Source organism: Festucalex cinctus, chromosome 6, assembly GCF_051991245.1.
Source record: "Festucalex cinctus isolate MCC-2025b chromosome 6, RoL_Fcin_1.0, whole genome shotgun sequence".
In the NCBI taxonomy this organism is placed as follows: Eukaryota; Metazoa; Chordata; class Actinopteri; order Syngnathiformes; family Syngnathidae; genus Festucalex; species Festucalex cinctus.
Window position 1 is genome coordinate 22268453 of NC_135416.1, and position 25557 is coordinate 22294009.

The following is a 25557-nucleotide window of genomic DNA, read 5'->3' on the forward strand; positions in this document are numbered from 1 at the left end:
TATATAAAAAACAAAACAAAAAAAAAACATCCACTGTCATTATGATATGCTGCCAATTTGTCTAAAGTTATAAACTGAATCAGCTGGGTAGTTAAATACTGTCATTTTTGCAATTCTTCAGGTTTTTATCGGTTTTTGGGCTGGCTGCTATGGAGGACCAAAAAGTGCCAACATTAAATAAATAAATACACCATTTAAATAATTAAATAAATGTGTAATTAATTAATTAAATGTTTCATTTATTAATTACATGTGGAATTAAATAAATCAATGTCATTAAATGTGTCATTAATTAAATTCCCTATGATTATTTATTTATGTATTAATTTATATATTTATTTATTTATTCATGTAGTTATCTATTTCTCTATTTAATTAGTTATGGTCACTTTGTTGCAGTGTTCGTGAATTTATTTTGAATTTATTTTGTATTTTTTGTCAAACTCGCCCATCAAAGTTTGCTGGGCAGGTCCTAACACCGGATTGGTTAATCTGCTCACCAAGTCAAGGCAAATCCATTTCAGAATAGTCAATTGATGCGGAGTGAGTAGCTAGTAAACACAATTGATAGGCTAGATGGCGCTATTCATCTCAATAGGTATGTTTCCATTATACTTAGATTTACGCTTTCATGAGGTGCTTTTTGAGACAATTGTACTTTATCGAAATATCGCTTTTATTTTGATGTTGGTTTTGCACAACAACAAGCCTCAATCCCTCTATATCAGCAAAAAATCCATCACTGCAGCCGCCATGTTTCCAACAACTTCAGGACGAAGCAGTTGATTAGACAAGATTGAGTGAATCAGGCTTTAGCCCCGCCCTCTAACTTTGGGCGAGTTTGACAGATAAATTCATGAAAGACTGCAACAAAGGACCATGAAAGAGATAATTTCGTCACCTTACTTTTAAGAATCTTAATGTGAGGTGGAGGCCAGGCCCAAATGGGTATTTTTTTTTAATTGAAAGAGAGAGAGAGAGAGAGAGAGCGCAAAGGAGCTATGTCAGTTGTTTAAATTACGGTGTCATCAACATAGGACAGTGAAAAGAAAACAGACTGTGTCGTTGCTTTATAGACAAAACAAGACAAAAAATAAGTTGTCTGATAGTAGAAGTTTGTTTTTATTTACAGCCACATAATACATGTTTTATATAAATATGTATTTTTTTAAATCCTAATTAAATTTTCTTTGGGGCCTCAATTTGGTCTGGTTGTGTATCAACAAAAGTTTTAATTGTGCTACCTTAAAATATAGCAGAAATTGATACAAACTGTGATACTTGTCACAAAGATGGGAAAAGATGGAGTTTTACTAGGTTCTCATGTAAATGTAACTTTTAACAGTAAATTATTTTTTTAATAATGCTTTTTTATTGTTTTAGTCAAGACAGTTTCTGATGTATTGTCAGTATTGCAAAAGAGTGAGATTGGTCCTTTTCATTTCACCAGGATTTCCATTTTGAATTCTGAAGCTGAGATGTTTTGGTATGCTTTTTGGTCCAAATTAATCGTATGTGTAAATGTTATTGCACTGTGAAGAAATGAAAAGAGATAAGTAAGATGCTAACATCTATGTTCCAACATTCCTTAACCTCACCCTGGGTAACTGTCTGTTTTTCTCTAAATTATGATTTATGTGTTTTTTCATTTTCATTCAAAGGTGAACGGAAGGAACCTGTTGTCTGTAGATTACGATCGCAATCTACGGACAGAGAAGATTTATGATGATCATCGCAAGTTCCTCCTGAAGATCATCTATGACACTCAAGGGCATCCGACGCTGTGGGTTCCAAGTAGCAAGCTCCTCGCTGTCAACCTGACATACTCCAGGTATCGCTGTCCTGAGTAATTGATCACACTCAATCCTTGTCAGGATTGGATTGTTACGTACGTAAGTCAACTCACTCAGTGTCAATTATTGGCCATCTTCCACATGGAGTACACGTGGGGCCGCAGTTATTAAACTTTGAAGAGATGCAAGAGATCCCCACGGCAGTGTTTAAAGCTGAATCATTAGTAGTTGAAAAGACTTTTTTTTTTTTTCTTTTTCCCTTTTCCATCGTACGTTATTGTAACACAATGTGACAATACTCTGTTAAACAATCAATTGCAATTAGTGGCAGTGCATCTACCACACAATCATTTGCTAAACGCATTCATAATTGAAACACTGAAATATGCATACCTTAACAAACTTTACCAAACCATATTGCTCAGTGAAAAAGAGCAGAGTTGGAAAAAATGATGAAAAACAGTCATCCTAATGTTGGAAACATTTTATCCTTGCATGGTGGTAGAGATGAGAAAATTTGGCCTGATAATACTGCAAATCAACATTGTCATACACTGTGTGTATTGGATGTAGATACATCACTGCTTATACTTTCCAGTTTCCACTTATCCTTAAATTTAGAGGTACTGATTAGTATCGGCTAATATGAGTTGGCAGTTGGTGCACAATATTAATGTGCACCAGTTAGATGAAATTTTGATAGCTGCTCATAATTTCACTTAAAATGTCGATTTCCTAATTCCAACAGTATATATCATATGTATGCCAATTTATTGAAACAAGACAATATGCTTTTTCCAAAAACATTATATTGAGAAAGTTGAGTTTAGTGTTGGCTTGGCCCTCAACAAGCGTTCCAATTTCCCATGTGGCCCCTTTACAGAATTAATTGCCCACCCTTGATCAATACTGACAGGTATTGTTGGCCCGATTACTCTTCCACTAGATGGCAGAAGGTACAATGAACCTGCTATAATTCTTCCAACAGAATGATAGCTTTGTGTACAGCTAGACTGGGGGAAAAAAAAATCGTAAAAAAAATAAAATAAAAAAAAGAAATGGTAGTTTTCCGGCAGGAGCACCAGAAATATACTGTGAAATAACAGAAAATTACTTTCTCGGTCCCCCCCCCCCATAATTAAAGTACAGTTTTCAGCTGTAATTTTATAATTTTAAAAGATAAAATAATGTGATTAATCTTCCAATAACTGACCAATAACTGTTGAAAAACTACATATTGGGTTTAAAATTGCAACAATTTACTGTTAGAGTAATTCATTTATTTAGTATTTTTCCACCTTAGGAGGCTCTCAAACCGTTTTAAATTTTGACTAGTCATTCACCTTTTGTTGATACATCAATAGGAGTTCAGTATTTTGCTCAACATGTTCACCAAGGGGATTGAACCCACAACCTCAGGTATACCAAACGACCACTCTACCACTGATTCACACTACCACTCTTCTTTATAATTTTAGATCTTATGAAATGTATACATGGTAGTTTTGATGCCTCAGCAGTGGCAGCACCGTAAGTCCAATTCTTTGCTTAGAAATTCTTTGCTTTGCTTTTTCACCCTCTCAGGCTTTCCCCCTTTATCCATATCTCATTAGATGTCCTTCAAAATAAATGTGAATACAATAAATGCCACCATCTAGGACAGTTTACTTTTAATTTCTCAGTCAATATAAATGTTTTTTTTTTCTTGTTTTTTTTTAAGGGTCTTCAAATTGAGTTTTACATTTTATTCTATTAAATAACAGAACAATATTTATGAAATTACAATACATTTGTGAATGTACTGTATTTTAACAATCAATATGTATTTCTAATGGAGTTTTTTGTAAAAGAACAGAAATATTTTACGTTTTTACAGTTGCAGTGATTTCATGTTATTTTACATATGACATGTAAAATCAGTTCATTTTTGTAAATTAAATATTTTTAAAATATAGGGAAAAAACTAAATAAAAAAAAAAGTAAAATTGTGTTAAAGTTTTGTTTTTTGTTTTGTTGTTGTTTTTTACAGCGTAGAGGAGCCTAGATTTCGTGATTTCATAATGGATGGAATATTTCAATATGATATTGATTAATTGATTAATATGATATTTTTTTGTCTTTGGTGGTATGCAGCAAGATTGCTGTAATATACAGTCAAATATGTGCCTTGGCTCAAAAAAGGCGGGAAATACTGCCTGAATATAGCCTACTGAACTACTGGCTGTTCATCTGAGTTGAGTCTAATGTGTAATTTGGAAACATTGATATATTGACATGGTGTGTTGTCCTGTGTGCATCCAGTACTGGGCAGGTAACTGGCCTACAAAGGGGTCCAACCACAGAGAAGTGGGAGTATGACAGTCAAGGAAGAATCATTTCCAGATTATTTGCTGATGGGAAGACATGGAGCTACACTTATTTGGATAAGGTAAAGAACTACAGATTATATACAGTTACTATGGAAAGAATGGTCACACTTAATTTACTGATAGTTTGGACAATATTGTATGATATTCAAATTGACTGCATATGTATAACCATATCCATGCAAAGGAAATCTGCCAACTCAAGGGGAAAGCGAGAAGCCCACATGAATTTTTCTCTCAGTGAGGAACACAGACAGAAATGTCTGCAGAGACACGATAAAAAGACAAATGGCATGCATATACTCACCAACAAGCATACAAACTTGAAAGGTTTGTTCTCTGTTCCTTCCAAACTCAAAGCAAGGTTACCCCTGTCATTTGCGACCAAACAAAGGAAGCAACACGAACTGAAGCCTGTCCCCTTGTGGAAAGGGTTCTGCCCCAAAGTTAGAGCAAGGGAAACGAGCTGTGTGGAAGTCGCTTCTCACTACTAACACATCTCTCATGTCTCACTTTTAACTCATAAGAAGCTTTTTATTGGTTCCGTTTTTTACAAATAAGAGGAATAGACTACACAAGAAAAGCTTCTTTGAATCCCTACAAAAAGCAATACTGCCATGGTTATTCTCGACAGGCTGAGATTATAAATGTCACTCCAAAAGCACAAAGCACAGACATATGTACCTCATTGCCTTTTTTGAAAAATCTGACAAACCTATTAACATACAATGTTCTGTCTAAATTCCTATTTTTCTCCCACAAACGTTGATGTGAAACCCATCTACACTCAAAGCCAAAGCAAGTCCTAAAGCAGCAATCCATTCAGCTAGTGACCAACCGACTTCCATCTCGCAGATGTAAATGATCTAGTAATTTAAGTATAAGTAGCCAAAGCCTCATATATTTCAGTGTATTCCGTTTTATAAGGGACCTCCAGGGAGGTATCGATGGGGGTGGGCTCTGGTGCCAACACATCCATATAACTTACTACCTTACAGCAAGTTCACTTCCCTTCACAGTCATTCCATAAATAGCTTTCTTTGACACCTCAGCCTGACAGAATAAAATAATGTCTGTTTCCTGTTAACAAAAGTATACTGTTGTAGAAGTTGATGTCAAGACCAGGTGAAGGCTTGCATGATAACATTTGTAGGTAACTATTTTCTGTGAAGGAAATAGTATAACCTGCAATTGGCTGGCAACCAGTTCAGGGTGTACCCCGCCTACTGCCCATAGCCAGCTCAGATAGGCTCCAGCAAGCCCCTTGTGAGGAGCAAGCGGTTCGGAAAATGGATGGATGGATGAAATATATAACAACATTTGATTGAAACATTCTAAGACATGCACAAATGCAACACGAAATACATTTGCCTTCAATCCCGTTATAGCTGTAGTCCAATAGTTGTAGCTGTCTCCACTGGTGCTGAGTCGGCAGGGGCAGCCATTACTGTCAAATTCTGCAGTTGTGGGAATCACTCTACTGCCCAGAATAAAAGTGCACTGTCAGTAAGCCATGGATGGATGGATCAAAAGACAGGATTGCTTGTTGTAGTCATAGAACTTGCTTTTTTTTTTTTTTTTTGGCCAATTTATTACAATCCGACTTTTACAATTTCAGTTCTTGCACTACTAAAGAAATGTCACTGGAACTTATTTTTCTTTAGTATTTTTCCGTTAAGGTTGGGGGGCTGGTACTGGAGCCCAAACAGTGTTCTGAGGCAAGCCCAATTATGGCTCATCAGAACTTCTTGACGTTGTACATAGCAATTCACCCAACCGTCTTAGAAGGGCCAGTTGTAGTAAAAGATGAAGGTTATAATACAAAATCACACTCAAAAGACAACCTTTTGTCACATTCAAAGAAAAGAACATTGAAGATAGAGGAAGAGATATATATACACTAAATCAGACACTTTGTGTACATGTTAAATCGAAAAGACAGAGTGGCATGCTCTGAAAAACATGGATGTGTCTTATCTGTGTTTGGTAGAAGAATAGAATGACACGGGGATTGATAGGAAGTGATTTTAAAGAAGGCAGAGCTAAAGCAGCCACTTCAGCGGAAACAAGACCCAAGGGAAGGAACGATTTTAGACTTTGAAAGAGTATTTGAGCTTGACTTGAGAAGAGAATGATACTTTGATGCCAGTCAGCTATACAGGAGTAATGCCAATTCATGTTAACCAAGGGTAAACTGCATTTTCAATTTAAGAACGTATCCATTTTTAATACCGGATAGATATAATAAATTCAAATCTACTAAACGGAGAAGATACACAGTCCATTTAAAAAGTCACTTGCTAACCTTCAAGTCACGCTGCTACTGCCATCTTATTTGTTTCAACTTCATATTATATTGTACAGATGTGATCCACAAATTGCTGCCTTACAGCAAACAGTCTGATAGATTTAGGAAAGTATATCCACTTCGGTGGATCTTTTTATTCATTCATACAATTTCAAAGGCTTGTCGTTGCTTCAGTTTCTACCTACAATGTTATGGCTTGGGTTATGTATAAGACAACAGCATTTTTAAAACTCATTCACTGTCAGCCATTTTAGAAAATGTAAAAATTTTCAATACCAACACGAGATTACGTTCAATAATTATTAGGGATGTAACGATATCCAAACATCACAATACGATATTATCACGATATGAAGATCACTATACGATAATTATCACGATATTGTGGGGGCGTTGGCGATATTTCAAAAAGATCACAATATTGTAAAAAAAAGAGAGCTCATACTAAAAAATAAAGCACAATATTGTGCTTTTGTACATAACAGCAATGCATACAAACCACCTACAATCGCTAATAACAATATTGAGGCACTTAATTGCTAATGCAAGCACACATTGATCGCTTCACAAGAAAATTAGGTTCCCCTCATCTGACAATTAGCATAGATTTTAAACATAGAAGGCCAAAACATCCCTAATGAAAATTAAATTGCACTAATAAACTAGCCACTGGAGGGTGCTAGAACTACATAAATGTGTTCCTTTTAAATATTGTGAACATGACGACGACGATATTGTGGCAGTTTTAATATCACAATATCACGATATTGCCATTATCGTGACATTCCTAATAATTATATATAAACCGAATCTACCAAAAGACAGAATAGACTCCCTACTTTTATAATTGACAGTAGAAAAATGTAGGTTTACCAAAATACAGCCATTTCTCCCATAGACTCTCAAACTGTGTTTATTTCGTATAAAATGGGGCAATGATGTCATCTACCAGTGGTTGGGCATCAGTAAAGTTGTTTCCAGGTTTGACATTTACAGTGGAGCATAATCAGATTCTCCCCCATCTATCCCCGCTCTAAAAAAATACAATTGACAAGTATACTTGTCAAAGGCAGTGAATGAGTTTTTAAGATTAAAAACACAAACATTTCATTTAAAAATGAAAAAGCTTGTCTGGATAAACAGGATATGCTCAATCACAAATACATCCCATTCAATTTATCTCTTATTAGCGGGTGCTTGATAAGCAAGCATGCACGAGTAACAGGAAATTAAAGATCCCCCTTTTTTTTTTTTTTTTTTTTCGAGAGCTACATGAACGGGGACTTTTTTTTTTTTTTAACAGCCTGGTCTTGACATTCCAGTTCTAGCTGTAGCCCAATAGTTGTAGCTGTCGTCGGTTGTTTTTGTGTTTTATTTACAGCTCACCTAATCTTTCTGCCAAGTTGCCAACAAAAGTTATCACTCTCCTTCAGCTACACCAGTGATTTCTTTCTTCTTCAGGACATTCCAAATTTGTTGCGCAATATCTAATTGATTTTCCATTTTTTTCTCAGTGGACCACTTAATTTTTTTTTTTTTAATCCATGTTTTCCATGTTAGTTCCTCCATATGATACTACGGTACTGTGTAGTAAAACTGCCATAAAAGTTGAATGCATACTACCAAATGGCACTCATCATAGTTGATGTAGTAAGGTAGGTTGACTGGTTAGCACATCCGCCTCCTGGTGCACAAGGCCGTGAGATTAATACATTTTGCCTGTCATAAACTGATGTTATAATATTATTAAATGCTGATGATGTTCATTTGATCCACTGCACTCACAGAGACAATGACGGTATCACAAAGCAATATACAAGAGCACCACCATCTGGTGCTGCATGATTAGTGTGTGATTGAACCAGTTACCTTTGCTTTAATAGCAATGGTCATCACAGGAAAATTGGTGATTGAGACACCAGTGAGAAAGTACTGTGAATCTATGAAAGTGTATGTACTATTCGAAATATGTGATAACTGTTTACATCCAGATGCTGAACTTTTTTTCTAATATAGAATGTTTATGGGTATTAAGCAATTGCTTATGTCATTATAAAAACTCAGACCATAAACAGAGACAGTGTGGAAATTGATGTTGAGGTTTCCTCTTTGAAGAGAAACAGCATTCGGCATTGTTAACATGTTTTTGTCAACACCTTGTCAAAATTGGAAGCTAAGTTGTTGTTTTTTTGTATTTTGTTTTTGCAACTGTTAACAAAATCCCCAAATGTTACCAATTTGATTCTTTGTCTTATTTTTTTAATCTAATAGCAACAATATTAGTGTCATTCTTTTCACGCATTTCTTTTCACACTGCACTTAGCAGAGTGCAGTGCCCCATCAATCAACCCATTCGTTGTTTATATGCTGCCTCAGCTTCACAACAGTGTGGTGTGCCGTGTTGATAAATGCACCCATCCATCCATTTTCTTGACCGCTTATTCCTCACAAGGGTCACGGGGGGTGCTGGCGCCTATCTCAGCTGGCTCTGGGCAGTAGGCGGGGTACACCTTGAACTGGTTGCCAGCCAAACAGAGGCAAACAGAGACGAACAACAATTCACACTCACAAGCACACCTAGGGACAATTTGGAGCGCCCAATTAACCTGCCATGCATGTCTTTGGAATGTGGGAGGAGACCGGAGTACCCGGAGAAGACCCACGCGGGCACGGGGAGAACATGCAAACTCCACCCAGGAAGGCCGGAGTCTGGACTCGAACTCGAATCCTCAGAACTGGGAGGCGGACGTGGTAACCACTCCCCACCGTGCCGCCCTAAATGCACCCAAAGTGAAAAATATTACAATTGTAATATTTTTCACAATGTGACAACAGGAGGAAGGAAAAGTTGTGGTGAATTGATTTCAGAGAGTCAAGCTATTATACCACATGGATAAAATTATAATAAATGTGGTGTCTTAGTTCAGCTTAGCAACTAGTGCTAAATACGGACATGCCTGCCTGTTGCCCCGTGGTGAACACCACAAAATCTGCAGGCATTGGAACAGAGCTTTAATCTTCCCCATGTTTGCATGCCGGTTTTCAACACAGATTCTTCAGACATGATTTTCCATGGTGAAGGAGCCTATACCAGGAGGGGGTAGATACTTTTCTGGTCACCAATCAATCATAGATGACACATACTATGCAAGGCTTTGGTTCTTTGACTGGCAACTCCTCAGCAAATGTTCCAATTATCTGCAGTCAGAGGCAGTTGGATTAAAATAAAAATTGATATTGATAGGCAAGCAGATGCTGCATAAAATAATGGCAGTGCTCGGCTTGAACTATATGTTCCATGCATGAAAACTGGGTAGTGGAAATGTCTACTCTTGAAGGTTCGTCACAATAGTTTTGCCATTAAAAACAACCAGTAAGATGACACTTGACAGTTGTCAAGTTGATTGATATTGAGTGCAAACATGCCTTTGCCTGAGCTAAATAGCTAATGTCATCTGTCTTGTAATGTCCCCATGAGTTACAGTCAACGTTACGTGTGCAAGCAAATGCAGCTATTTATTTATTCATTCATCTATTTTGCCAGGGGTGCACAGCTCCACTATACCACTAAATATCAAGATACAGAAGAGATCATACTGTACAATAAGACCATCCTTTAGAATGCATGACATTTGACATCAATCTACCCATGTACATTTTGCCACGGCTTTGTTGATAGACCATTGAACATGCAAATTGTGGCGGTCCACTGAATTGTAGTTTTGCCTAACTGTAAAGTCAAAACTGCATAATGCTAAAGAAGTATGTGAATCACTTCCTAAAAATTGTGTTGCAAAATTTAGTGTTCCCCTTGAAACTGCTGATACAAGTGCATAAGTGATCCTAACAACTCATTCAACCTCTTGCAATAGTAATAACAGTAAAGACATAGAACAACACTTAAACACGTTTATATCTCAGAAATCATACCATATATAAACTTGTAAACAATATTTGCCCCCTTATGATTTTTTTTTAATAGATGATGAAAATGTTCCATTTTTTTTATACACAGTATAGGATTTATATTATTTATAGCACTTATTATTTTGTCATTTCAAGTGTCTCCATAACCTGACTGACTGTACCGTTGGTATGTTACATTACATTCTGTTTGTGTCTCTCTCTCAACAGTCCATGGTCTTACTGCTGCATAGCCAGCGCCAGTACATTTTCGATTATGACTCAGGGGACCGCCTGTCAGCTGTTACCATGCCGAGCGTGGCTCGACACACCATGCAAACCATAAGGTCCATTGGATACTACAGAAATATCTACACTCCACCGGAGAGCAACGCCTCAGTTACTGTGGACTACTCTGAAGACGGACAGGTGTGTACATCAGTAACACTGACGATGAGCCTTTATACGTCATTAGTTTTAGGTTAGACCAGGGGTGTCCAAACTTTTTTATTTGAGAGCCACATCCAGAAAATCAGAAGGACGCAAGGGCCACATAATGTTATGAAGAGAAATTGTGTTTAGTCCTAAAAAGTGCACAAATAATTTATTTGTGTTTTTGCATATTTAGAAAAATGCTACAGTATGTAAACCAATTTATTTGTAATATGGCAGTAGGGTTATTATAGTTTTGGAATTTTTCATTTTAGTTAGTTTTTTATTAGTTTTAATTCTTGAATAAATGCTTAGTTTGAGTTTAGTTTTAGTTAGTTTCAGTATTAGTATTATGTATTTTTTTATTTATTTCTTAAATGTGTATTACTTGTGCACAATATTTAAAAAAAAACACCATGGGAGCGACGTCATCTTTTGGTGCTTTTCTATTGGCTGCTACTAGATGACGTCACTTCCGTGTGATGTACTTTCTGTACTTTCTTACTTCATCATTATTCCGGTTTATATCAAAATAAATTACTAAAAATCACACCAGAAACTAAAACGAAGGACATTTTTGCTAGTTTTAGTTAGTTTTGTGAACATAAAAGGTAATTTCAGTTAGTTTTCGTTTTTTAAAAAGCATTTTTGTTTTTATTTTATTTTGTTAAGGAAATTGTTTGTTTGTTTTATTTTAGTTTTAGTTGTGTCGTTAGTTTTAGTTAACTAAAATAACGTTTAATAGCACCTGTGTTTTTCGACACCCTCCCTTCTTACTTTGACCATCTTCAAACATTTTTGTTTTTATTTTATTTGAACTGAGTCAAATGCCATTTTTAGCATATGTCGCGGGCCACTAAAAAATGGACGGCGGGCCACAAACAGCCCCTGGGCCGTAGTTTGGACACCTCTGGGTTAGACTGTACAATATAGTTTCCCTTTTTTTTTTCCCTGAAAGCATCTTCTCACCAGAGAAAATATTGTGCCTCGAAGTAAAATGGTGTCTTAATGTAATGAATGTACAGTACAATATAATAATGTGAAATGGTTTGGTCACTATACCCCACAGATCAAGAATTCCAGTAAACGCAGCCAATGTGTTTGACCCTTGTATTGTAATTTAACTTTTATGAAGAAAAAAAAAAAAAAAGATTGTGAAGCACATCAAATCTCCCATAAAATGTAAAAGCATTGTTTGTATTATCACTCATCCGCGCAGACCCCAGCTGCCAAACCACACACACTAAATTTTACTATGCAGAATCTGTGCAAGTTAATTTGGGCTTTTATGCCAAGGCAAGGCAGTTTAATTTCTACAGCGCATTTCATACACAAGGTAACTCAATGTGATTTACACGAGCAAGGACACAACACCCACACACATCAAAAATACGCAACAGTTAAGACATTCAGGAGGAAAGTAGAGAAAACAAACGTAGCTTACAAAAATTACTACATACATGGTTGTGATAGCTGTACTAACTGCTACCATCAGAAGTATGTTAACTTAAAACAAAAATAATTTGTCTTGTAGGAGCCACTCAAGTACTTTGGGAAAAAAATAGACACTGGTACAAAATACACATTTATGACAAAACACGAATTTACAAAATACAGAGAGTCGTAAAGGAATATAAGGGGGCATATTCACTAAGAATGCGCTGCGTCCGATGGCAATGGATTTGCGCCAAGAACATGGTTATTATAGTAACAGTTGCGAGAAAGATGACATTATCAGAAAGCGAGGCTGGACCGAGAGTAAGCGTTTAGAGCGCCATTAAACTGTACAGAGCAGAGAGAACGACAACGGCGTCATTCATTCATCCATCCATCCATCCATTTTCTTGACCGCTTATTCCTCACAAGGGTCGCGGGGGCTGCTGGCGCCTATCTCAGCTGGCTCTGGGCAGTAGGCGGGGGACACCCTGGACTGGGTGCCAACCAATCGCAGGGCACACAGAGACGAACAACCATCCACACTCACACGCACACGCACACCTAGGGACAATTCGGAGCGCCCAATTAACCTGCCATGCATGTCTTTGGAATGTGGGAGGAGACCGGAGTACCCGGAGAAGACCCACGCGGGCACGGGGAGAACATGCAAACTCCACCCAGGAAGGTCCGAGCCTGGACTCGAACCGGAGACCTCAGAACTGGGAAGCGGACGTGCTAACCACTCGTCTACCGTGCCGCCCGTCATTCATTCATAAAGTACAAATTATTGGTGCGATCGTTTTTAAAAAATATGTTTTCAGAGGTTGGCGTGGGCGTACAAGTATGCATCTGACATGTAAAAATGATCGTAAAATGCTTCCTCGCCATTGCCGATCAGCCCGGGTTACATTGTATCCTAAACCAGCATTGAGGAATCTCCCCATTGCTCTCGCTGTCTCTCTCTCTCTCTCTCTCTCTCTCTCCCTCTCTCTCTCTCCCTCTCTCCTCCTCTCCATCTCTCTCTCCCTCTCTCTCTCTCTCTCTCTCCATTCTCGCTCTCCATCTCTCTCTCTCCCCCTCTCTCCTCTCCATCTCTCTCTCTCTCTCTCTCTCTCTCCATTCTCTCTCTCCATCTCTCTCTCTCCCCCCTCTCTCTCTCCCTCTCTCCTCTCCATCTCTCTCTCCCTCTCTCTCTCTCTCCCTCTCTCCTCTCATCTCTCTCTCTCCCTCTCTCTCTTTCTCTCCATCTCTCTCTCCCCCTCTCTCTCTCCCTCTCCTCCTCTCCATCTCTCTCTCTCCTCCTCTCTCTCTCTCTCTCTCTCTCTCTCTCTCCATCTCTCTCTCTCTCCATCTCTCTCTCCCTCTCTCTCTCCATCTCTCTCTCTCTCCATCTCTCTCTCTCTCCCTCTCTCTCTCTCCATCTCTCTCCCTCTCTCGCTCTCCATCTCTCTCTCCCTCTCTCCTCCTCTCCATCTCTCTCTCATCTCTCTCTCTCTCTCTTTCTCTCCATCTCTCTCTCCCCCTCTCTCTCTCCCTCTCCTCCTCTCCATCTCTCTCTCTCCCTCTCTCTCTCTCTCTTTCTCTCTCTCCATCTCTCTCTCTCCATCTCTCCATCTCTCTCTCCCTCTCTCTCTCTCTCTCTCTCCATCTCTCTCTCTCTCTCTCTCTCTCTCTCTCTCTCTCTCTCTCTCTCTCTCTCTCTCTCTCTCTCTCTCTCTCACCGGCGCACCGTGGTGCATTCTGGTCGGCAGTGCACTTAGTGACGGATTTCCCCATCTGCGCGTGTTTAGTGAATTAGGCTCTCCCATTTTTACCGGTTAGCACGGTGCAAAGGCGACGCAAACCTTTAGTGAATAGGGCCCAAAGTGTTCAGTAGTTTGATTATACTGCTCAATAACAAAGTTATTAAAATATCCGGAAACTTTGATAAATATTGAAAAAAATGTACCGTATGTCTGCTTTTAGGAGATTGAGCTTCTCCACATATTGTAAAAGTTTTTTCTTTCTCCTTATCAGCTCCTTCGAGTCGCCCATCTTGGAACTGGACGCCGTATATTGTACAAATATCGGAGACAGGTATGTGCATTTCATTTCATATTCTAAAGCTATATAGTACATATTTGCCCAAAAATAAAGTGTTGTCTTTCCTTATAGTGTTTACATAGAGTATTCGGTTGTGGATTCTGTACATTCTCAATGGTATAGCAAACAATGGACTCAAAGATGGATGCTGGTGTGAGGGTTCTGTTTTGTTTGGTTCCTGACAGCAGAGTGAGATCAGTGGTGCACAGGGAAATCAGGAGGCACGCTAGCAATATCAGGTGGTCCCCAGGGTGTTGGAGGTCTGATGCTGCGGTGGTGAATGAGCAGGAATGTTTGACAGCCTGTATAAACTACACTGAAGCTGATAGGATGCGAATAGTATCTGCTGTCGTAAACCAATATGACAACTGCTCCATCTTTCTCCTCAGAACAAGCTGGCAGAGATTCTGTATGATTCAACTCGTGTCAGTTTCACATACGATGAGACGGCCGGTGTGCTGAAGACGGTCAACCTGCAGACCGAAGGGTTTATCTGCTCCATACGCTACCGCCAAATCGGCCCACTGGTTGACCGGCAGATATTCCGCTTCAGCGAGGATGGGATGGTGAACGCACGTTTTGACTACACCTACGACAACAGCTTCAGAGTCACCAGCATGCAGGCTGTCATCAACGAGACGCCACTGCCTATCGATCTCTATCAATTTGATGACATATCAGGAAAGGTGGAGCAATTTGGAAAGTTTGGAGTCATCTATTATGACATCAACCAGGTGAGAAAGCTTTGCTATGAAAGCCATACATTAAGATTATCTTGTTGTGAACATGACACCTGCGGAGTTACGTTGAAATGTTGTCTGACGAGCAGTCACTTGTGTACACGCATTTAGATCATTTCCACAGCAGTCATGACCTACACCAAGCACTTTGACCAGCACGGTCGCATCAAGGAGATCCAATATGAGATCTTCAGGTCTCTGATGTACTGGATCACCATTCAGTATGACAACATGGGCCGAGTCACCAAACGTGAGATCAAGATAGGACCATTTGCCAACACGACCAAATATGGCTACGAATATGATGTTGATGGACTGTTGCAGACAGTCTCACTCAATGAAAAAATTATGTGGAGGTAAGGTCACCATATAAGGATTTTTTTTAATGTTGTTTAAATTGCTGTTGTTAATAGTCTGATGAACCGGACTTGCAGGTACAATTATGACTTAAATGGGAATTTACATTTGCTGAATCCGGGAAACAGTGGTCGGTTGACGCCTCTTCGATATGACCTCAGAGACAGAATCACTCGTCTGGGAGATATTCAGTACAAATTGGATGAAGATGGTTTCCTAAGACAGAGAGGGGCAGAGATATTTGAATACAACTCCAAAGGTAGGAAAAAAAACATTTTGGAACATTGATGAAAATTAAAAATGTTTGTAATTACCAACATATTCTTTAACCCTATTTGCAATATTGACGGTGTTGATGAGGCAGTACAAAAATTTACATACTCACCATGAACATTAAAGTCACGTAAACATTTGACTTTTAGTAATTTGTTTGAATTTATTGGTGTGGGGCTCAGTTTTAAAGTACTTGTCTTGGTTTCTTTTAAAAAAAACAAACTATAAAGCACAGTGCAGATTTTAAGGTTCAGACTAATAATGTTTCAGCCGGCTTGCTGATGTTTCAGGGCTATTGATCGCCTCTGAAGTAATTCAGCTCCTACAACTCCTACACTTTGTGTGCGTGGGTGTTTGCGTGCAACTCCTACACTTTGTGTGCATGCGTGGGTTCAATGCACTAGATGTAGAAGAACCAAACTTTAGGTTCCGCCGCAAGGGGTGTGTAGAAAGGCAGAAGCACTCGGGCGGTAGACGGTCTTCTACTAGACTCCTGTGAGCTTGAGAGTTCTGTGCAGGGCCTTAGTGTTCTTCGTGTTGCACTCTACTGCATCTGAGTTGTCAAATGCTGTTCCTGTTATCTGCTGTATAATGAACTGGTTGCCAGCCAATCGCAGACAGAGACGAACAAGCATCCACACTCACAAACACACCTAGGGACAATTCGGATCGCCCATTTAACCTGCCATGTCTTTGGAATGTGGGAGGAGACCGGAGTACCCGGAGAAGACCCACGCGGGCACGGGGAGAACATGCAAACTCCACCCAGGAAGTCCGGAGCCCGGACTCGAACCCGAGTCCTCAGAACTGGGAAGCGGACGTGCTAACGAGTCAGCCGCCGTGTCTGCCATCTTGATTCTGAAAAATCCTTATACGGTATAGCCTTTATATAGTATATAGTAGGGATGTAACGATGTCCAAACGTCACGATACGATATTATCACGATATGAAGCTCACGGTACGATAATTATCACGATATTGTGAGGTTGTTGGCGATATTTAAAAAAGGTCACAATACTGTTAAAAAAAAAAAAAAGAGCTCATACTAAAAAATAGCATAATAACATTGTACTTTTGTACATAAGATCAATGTTATGGTGTTATTATTATTATTATTATTATAGTGTTTTATTATTATTATCCATCCATCCATTTTCTTGACCGCTTATTCCTCACAAGGGTCGCGGGGGCTGCTGGCGCCTATCTCAGCTGGCTCTGGGCAGTAGGCGGGGGACACCCTGGACTGGTTGCCAGCCAATCGCAGGGCACACAGAGACGAACAACCATACACACTCACACGCACACCTAGGGACAATTCGGAGCGCCCAATTAACCTGCCATGCATGTCTTTGGAATGTGGGAGGAGACCGGAGTACCCGGAGAAGACCCACGCGGGCACGGGGAGAACATGCAAACTCCACCCAGGAAGGTCCGAGCCAGGACTCGAACCGGAGACCTCAGAACTGGGAAGCGGACGTGCTAACCACTCGACTACCGTGCCGCCCTATATTATTATTATTATTATTATTATTATTATTATTATTATGTTATGTTGTTAATGCATTCACACATAGAGTTCCTCTACATTGACTTGCTTCACAGGTATATTACGTTCCCCTTCACCTGACCATTAGCGTGGATTTTAAACCTAGAAGGGCCAAAACATCCCTAATGAAAATTAAATTGCATTAAAAACTAGCTGCAAGAGGGTGCTAGAATTGCACAAATGGGAATCAACCTGACTTTTTTTTTTTAACAAATGTGTTGCTTTTAAATATCGTGAACATGACGATGACGATATTGTTGCAGTTTTAATATCACGATATTGCGCTTATCGTTACATCCCTAGTATATAGATCCCTGAATATTCTGTATATTTTATAAATAGACTTAGACTTGACTTTATTGATCCCTTTGGGATGGCTCCCTCTGGGAAATTTACATTTCCAGCAGCAATAAGAACGGATAATAAAATAAAAAATAATTCAATCAATCAAATAATAATATGAGTATAGTCAAGAGCAAAGGCCTCGGAAATCCACTCTCTCGTGTGCATTTCGTGCCCGTTTGCACTCTCTCAGTTGCCAGGCAGTCTGCTTCTTAATTGACAGTCTTGTCCATAGATATATATCTTATAAAGTGTCGCACTATAGATGGAACCTGGACTTGGATTGAGAATTGGAGCGACATGCAGAGTGGCCACCATCTCTAACCGGAGGTCCCACTTTCCACTTCATTTATTTGTATGAGACTTTGTGCATGAGCACACTTCCTGTAAAAAGTCATTCAATAATAACACACGCAATTAGAAGCAATTTCCACGTGTTTGTTTTGTTGGAAATGTCAGACACATAGATGCACACACACACACACACACACACACACACACACACACACACACACACACACAAAATCAGTGAAAATGTTTCTTCCCTCAAGATTGACTTTTTAGGAAATAGTAAATTCAATGAGAACCAGTGAGTTGCATAAGACTCGGCATATATACAATATTAATATTAAATTTGTTAAATATAAACAAATTATGATAAAATATTATGCATTATTAAATATCTTACATCTCTTGCAGTAGAGTAGCATTATTCTAAATACAAAAGTACAAAATGTCACAATATAGTGTATAATTGAAAAATTCACATTTGATTGATTGATTTAATTTCCACTTTCCAATGACATGAAATAGCAGAGCTTTACCCGTCTTTGGACCCGTGATGGCGCTTTCTAGTTGAAGTGATTTAAGTTTTAAAATGTGGTCCAGTCAGTTAGATAAATGTGGCATGAACAATGACCCCAATGTAAAATGTGAGGATTATATTGTGTCTCCTCGATATGCTGCCCCTGCAGAAGTATAGTGATTATTGCATTGTACTCACTGACAATGCAACTAACAGCAAAGAAGGCCGTGTCCATGTAAAATAGTCAGCCACACAAATCGGTGCCTTCTTCATACCTCAGAGGTGCTTGACTGGAAACATTCAAGTAATCTGTTGTGAAAGCCTTGTTATAAAATAACCAATGTGTCTGCTCATCAGACATGATGTTTCGAACAAACAAATCCATGTCAAAATCGGTAAATAATTTGGCAGGTTTGGATTAATTTATTGGAGCCAAACTCAGTAACTTCAATAGAAGTAAATGGAAGAAATGACTGAGGAGTCAGGAAGGAAGTATGGAAGGATATTGGACAGCTGGTTCAAGATGCCCGCTTGGTTTGCATGTCTTGGGCTCCCTCTACTGGTGCTTTATCCCCATGGCCATGCCATTGTTTATGGTTCATACATAAATACAATAGAATACAATACAATACAAGGCTTGAAATAACGTGTTTTTTTCTTTAAAAAAAAAAAAATATATTATTATTTATTTATTTATTTATTTATTTATTTTTAATTTAAGGAGCAATTTTGCAATTTCATTTGAGGAGCAACTGTCTATTTTTGAGGAGCAATCTTTTATTAAACAATATATAATGAACAAAAATGTGTTTCCAATTTTTAAATTGTATATATATAGTAAATCACATTGTGCATAACAGAAAACTATTTTCTTGTCTATAAACATTTTCAGTGGGGCAGTTTTAACACAAATACAACTTTCAGTTAAACTATTTCTAAATTTATTTATTTTAAGGTCTGTAATGTGATTTTTGCGAACATTTATTGTGCACACTGTGATGCTGCTAAATGTACACTTGTTATCTTTGACTTTTAAGTTACCTAATGTTTTTACTTTCCCTGTTGTTTACGTTAGGTCTTCTTGTTCGGGTCTACAGTAAAGCCGCTAGTTGGACCATCCAGTACCGTTACGATGGTCTGGGTAGGCGAGTAGCGGCCAGGAACAGTCTAGGACAACATCTGCAGTTCTTCTATGCTGACCTGAACTACCCCACCAGGATCACACATGTTTATAACCACTCCAGCTCTGAAATCACCTCCTTTTACTATGACTTACAGGTAAGAACAGTTGTGGTTTTTGTTGTTGTTTTTCCACAGATAGATAGTCATATGCACTGCTCTGCGTATATCGAAAAATGTAAAGATGTTATTCAATATCTCTATCAACATATGAATGATTTATTATTTATTAATATTTTGACAAATTGTTTTCTGTAGAATATATGATGAACTCACAACATGAAAGTAAGATTGCATAGATTACAAAATCCTTAGTTTAATCAAATTAACTGATATGAAAAATGAATGCATCCCACAGCAAAAACGACATCTACCGGTAGTATTTTCTATGACCTCCATGACTGTTATGGATAGGAACATGTCTGTTAGGCCTGGAATTAAAAATTTGTCAGTCTTCTTCTCTGCGTCTACTTATTTGTGCAAAATGTTATATCATAAATTACCGGTAGTTAAGGAAGCAACTTATTTGTGTGTGTACTAATAAACAAATCTTGTCAAACTGCACGATATTGCCCTTATCGTTCCATCCCTATTTTTCACCCCATATTTGTATCCATAAAGTTTATGTGCTTATGTGTTACAATTATGATTCTGTTGCTTTTCAGAGGTACAAAAGATCAGAAAAGAAAATAAATATGAAACATTTTGTTAGAATCTAACTTTCTCGAGTCAGTGCTTAAAGGGATCGTTCGGCTTTTTTGACATGAATCTCTATTTCATCCTCACCTCCAGTGTGTGCGATCAGCACTGACTTACCCCTGACAGCGTTCGGTGACACGAGTTCTGGTCCGGTGTTGGATGAGCGGAAAATAGTCCAGCAAGCTGGCTGTGGTCGCGGAAATAAAGCGTTTTTCTTCTAAAATCAATTTGTGTTCAAAAGCGTGATACATTTGCATCACAATACTCCTTTTCTGAAAAAAGTCAGACGCCATTACCGCCAGGCACTGCGTTTCTGTTCGTTCGTATCACTACGCGTCGCCGTGTAGACGGCTAATCGATACACTGCAGCTAGCTGATCCTTCCGCCTTCGAAAAGACAACTTCTAGCGGAAGGATCAGCTGGCTGCAGTGCGTCAATTAGCCGTCTACAGGGCGCTGCGCAGTGATACAAACGAACAGAAAAGTAGTGGCTGGCGGTAATGGCGTCTGACTTTTTTCAGAAAATGAGTATTGTGATGCAAATGTATCACTCTTTTGAACACAAATTGTTTTTAGAAGAAAAACGCTTTTATTTCCGTGACCCCAGCCAGCTTGCTGGACTATTTTTCTCTCGTCCAACACCGGACCAGAACTCGTGTCACAGAACGCTGTCAGGGGTAAGTCAGTGCTGATCGCACACACGGGAGGTGAGGATCAAATTGAGATTCATGTTAAAAAATCCGAACGATCCCTTTAACGGCTTGGCTTATTCCAATTGGATCTTGCTCAAAGTTTTGAATTTATGATAGTCTGTTTGCAGCCAGCTCCCCTCCGGTGACCATAAACAAATATAATGACCGTACAGAATCTATATTAGAAGGGAATGTAGTGGAAGGCTTATTTTATTGGAGAAGCCCCAATTAATCAAACTAATATATCGTTGAAATAGATGCTGTCGACATAAATGTACTGTAATTTTTGTAGAGCTAGGAGAGCCGCAATCGATTAGGTGTAAATGACACTTCATAACTCCAATTGTAAGGTTGATCAATTTTGAATAACGACACTATTTTGTATAAAAATGTTTATTGCACAAGGCCATGTTTTTTTTTTTCTATAAGCATATTTAAAATTAATGTGTATTTAAAAAAAAAACATTTATTGTACAGGGCCACGTTTTTGCTATGGAAATCAGCAGTGGAGAAGAGTTTTATATTGCATGTGACAACACTGGCACCCCTCTGGCTGTCTTCAGCAACAATGGACTTTTACTTAAACAGGTATGTGTCGTCTCTTGCACACCGGCCATGTTAGCCACTACAGTATTTCGCCAGCTTTTTCTCAGTGTGCTGTCCTGTGCGTTGTGGGTTGAAGTAGACCCGGGAACAGCGGCGGGTAGAGTAGCCAAAAATTGTACTCGAAGTAAGAGTAGCGTTACTTCAAAATAATATTACTCATGTAAAAGTAAAAAGTAGTCATTAAAAAATGTACTCAAGTGGAAGTAAAAAAGTATTTGCTGAAAAGAATACTCAAGTACTGAATAACTGCTTGAACATTGTCTGATTAATTTTTTTTAAAAACATTCATTTTGTTGGGGTGAACCCTCTGTTGACAAAACAAATATCAGGCTATGAGTTTACAGGCGAGTAAGCCATTGAAATCACACATTCAGTTTAATTTGCAAAGTTAAATTAAGTGAACTATATTAGAGTAGGATTCCTGATGATTAATGTATTCAATCTGAGTGTACACCTGAAAATATTGTGGTCAATACATTTCTGTAAATACCCATCAGCAGAGCAATTAGAAACTTGTACTTTTTAGCCTAAATCTTTTTTGTTTACATATGCTATCATTGCTACATTGAATAAGACGTTATGTTTTCTTACCAGGTTTTGGCATTACATGGAGTCAAGTGTTTATCTGTTACCAAAACTATCTTTACCGTGAATAATTTGACACTTAGTGGCTACCGCCAATTCATGCCTCCATATAACATGTGTCATGATCTGTTTCAATTATGGCAACAGTAAACAAAGTGTTTGCAAAAGAGTCTATGTGAAAAGGTCCTTTTCAACACTTAAGACAAATACCTGTCTAAATACAGCAAAAAGGGAATTTAGGTCAAACTTACCGCGACATGTTAACTCAGGTTCAATGTGGAATTTTTAGATGCCGAAATGTTTGTTTCGGCAGACGCATAAGACACCGCATTATAAAGCTGTTATTCCGCACGGCGTGTAAGGTAAATATGCTAATTATTTGAATCCATGGGTGTTCGGCTTCATCTCCTCCCGCTGCCATGTTCTAAATGCCGCCTGTGGTCATGTGACTGCATTGTTACATCCGATTGGTAGAATGTTAAGGGAAGGAGTCGTTATGTGATTATTGTTGCTACATCTGATTGGTGAAACACAGTCATGTGGCAGAACCGCTAATGGCGTCTCTGGTAAAGATAATGAACGAAAAACAGGAGAAAAAAAAAAGTAACGACTTTAGTGTAGCCAAATATAGCGGAGTAAGAGTAGCGATCCTTCTTCACACATCTCCTCAAGTAAAAGTAAAAAGTATTGTGTGGTAAAACTACTCTTAGAAGTACTTTTTTTTTTCTTTTTCTTTTTTTTTTTAATAACTCAAGTACATGTAATGGAGTAAATATAACTCGTTCCTACCCACCTCTGCCCGGGAACTGGTGGGCTTCCAATGTAATATCAGACATAACGCCTGCCAACCACAACCAACGTGTGACGTTTAACATCCGAGACTCCGCTGCCCATTGTGTTGAAAGCAATTGTCACCGTCACGCTGACATTGCCATGCATCCAGTTATGTTAATGGAGCAACCCACGTCAACATGTTCCTTGGCAATAAGCCGATTCAGTGGGACTTGTCTGAAAGGGACGGGCGAATAAATCCCGGATCTACTGTTACGCCTCTGATGCGCCAATTTGCAGAGAATCAAGTGTGAAAGCAGCTTGTGTGTGTGTTTACTTGGGACGTGATGAATTAAAAAAAAAAAAAAAAACTTGTTGTTGCACAGTTTATCACTACACATTTTCCAAATGACATAAGGCCTCTCTTAATATGTGTAGGTGCAATACACGGCGTATGGCGAGATTTATTTTGATTCAAACCCAGACTTTGTGCTGGTAATTGGTTTCCACGGAGGCTTGTACGATCCTCTGACACGATTGCTACATTTCGGAGACAGAGACTATGACATCCCCGCCGGGAGGTAAGTTGTCCCTGATTCACTCGCCTTCACTTTGTTCTGAGGATGAGATGTGATTGCACTTTACATAACCGCTTTGTCAGTGATTCGTCTAACCCCGATGAGCTTTCTTGAAGGTGGACAACCCCCGACATCAGCACGTGGACCAGGGTTGGTAAAGACCCTCAGCCTTTCAATCTTTACATGTTCCAAGGCAACAACCCCATCAGCAAAATCCATCAAGTCAAAGAATATGTGACAGGTAACACTGAAACGTACGGTAGAGATAAGATGGAAAAGTGCATGTAGTGCATAAAAACTAGGTTAGGACACATTTTGTCTCAAAGTCATTTTGCAGCAAGTCAGTTTTGAAGAAATGCACACTGAACGTTTATCGCTGTAATTGCTTGGTGGGTTTCCAGGGCTGTGATTATGTAACTTAAATTGGGTTATGTGCTGCAAGGACTTACACAGTCGCATTAAGCGTCTTTATCTTTGCCATCCACTTGTAGTGATTTAGGACACATTTGCGCGTTTGTGTTGGGGAAAATTATTTAACCACTATACAAACTTGGGGGGGGGGAATCCAATTACTGTACTGGTCTTACTCTTTGCCGAAAGAACTTAAAGGGATACTTCACTTATTTAGCCCATTATAGCAGGGGTGTCCAAACTTTTTAATTTGAGGGCCACATACAGAAAATCAGAAGGACGCAAGGGCCACATAATGTTATGAAGAGAAATTGTTTAGTCATAAAAATTGTACAAATAGTTTATTTGTGCTTTTGCATATTTAGAAAAATGCTACAGTACATAAACCAATTTATTTTTAATACGGCTGTAGGGTTATTATAGTTTTGGAATTTTTTTATTTTAGTTTTAATTTTGTTTTGTTTTTTAAATTTAGCTAGTTTTAATTAGTTTTCAGGGTGGTTCTGTTAATTTTTATTAGTTTTAGTTCTTCAATAAATGTTTAGTTTTAGTTTAGTTAGTTGTTTTTTTGTTTTTTTTAAATGTGTATTATTTTTGCTCAATATTTAAAAAAAAAAAAAACACCATGGGAGCGACGTCATCTTTTGTTGCTTTTCTATTGGCTGCTGCTAGATGACGTCACTTCTGTGTGACATACTTTCAAACATCATTATTCCGGTTTATATAAAAATAAATCTACTAAAAATCACATTTGAAATCATCCCCAAAGGTTCATGCATTTAATTAATGACCAAAGACTAAAACGTATGACATGTTTGCTATAATTATAGTTAGTTTCAGTTAGTTTTGTAAGCATAAAATGGAGTTTGTTAGTTTTAATTTTTTTAAAAGCATTTTCATTTTTTATTTTATTTCCTTAGAAAAAATTGTTTTTTTAATTTTAGTTTTAGTTATTTTGTTAGTTTTCATTAACTAAAATAACGTTTAATGGCACCACCTGTGTTTTTCGACACCCTCCCTTCTTACTTTGACCATCTCCAAACATTTTGTTTTTGTTAATTTATTTGAACTGAGTCAAATTCCATTTTTAGCACATGTCGCGAGCCAATGAAAAATGGACGGCGGGCCGCAAAATGGCCCCCGGGCCATAGTTTGGACACGTCTGCATTATAGCAATAAAAAGTTAATATTTTGTCTATAATTAATTTGATACTTTCATTGTTTTTCACGTACAATTAGTACCTTTAAAAATGACATCACAAGGGCTCAGGTAACCAAGTACAGCTCACCTGTTTTCTAGGTTTGGTCAGGTGACATTCACAGGCTGAGCTGTGATTGGTTACCTGAGCCCTTGTGATGTCATTTTCAAAATGTGTTTTAAAAGGTACTAATTGTAAATGAAAAATAATAAAAATATCAAATTTATTAAAGGCAAAATATTCATGTTTGACTGCCAAAAAAATGGCTAAATAAGTAAAGTATCCCTTAAAATATAGGGTAACATTCCGATATGCTGTTGATTTCTTTACTATATGTGTATTTAAAACCGACAAACGATAGAATGCTCATGTTGGTTGAGCTTTTTTATGGCCTGCAAGTTGTTCGTATAATTTTAATTTACTGTTGATATGAACTCCTCAAACTAATGACTA

At 38.3% G+C, this 25557-nt stretch overlaps 1 protein-coding gene across 11 annotated transcripts in view; it reads left to right on the forward strand.

Annotated features, from left to right (window-relative positions):
- Positions 1–25557, forward strand: part of tenm3 (teneurin transmembrane protein 3) — a 289706-nt gene that overhangs the window by 258557 nt on the left and 5592 nt on the right. For all 11 annotated transcript variants that reach the window (XM_077525263.1, XM_077525258.1, XM_077525259.1 and 8 more), the window contains 11 exons: positions 1662–1831; positions 4095–4221; positions 10602–10799; positions 14256–14315; positions 14711–15055; positions 15173–15417; positions 15496–15677; positions 19461–19663; positions 21432–21542; positions 23355–23497; positions 23611–23735. In XM_077525263.1, coding sequence (XP_077381389.1) covers positions 1662–1831; positions 4095–4221; positions 10602–10799; positions 14256–14315; positions 14711–15055; positions 15173–15417; positions 15496–15677; positions 19461–19663; positions 21432–21542; positions 23355–23497; positions 23611–23735 — 1909 coding nt within the window. The remainder of the gene's footprint in view (positions 1–1661; positions 1832–4094; positions 4222–10601; positions 10800–14255; positions 14316–14710; positions 15056–15172; positions 15418–15495; positions 15678–19460; positions 19664–21431; positions 21543–23354; positions 23498–23610; positions 23736–25557) is intronic.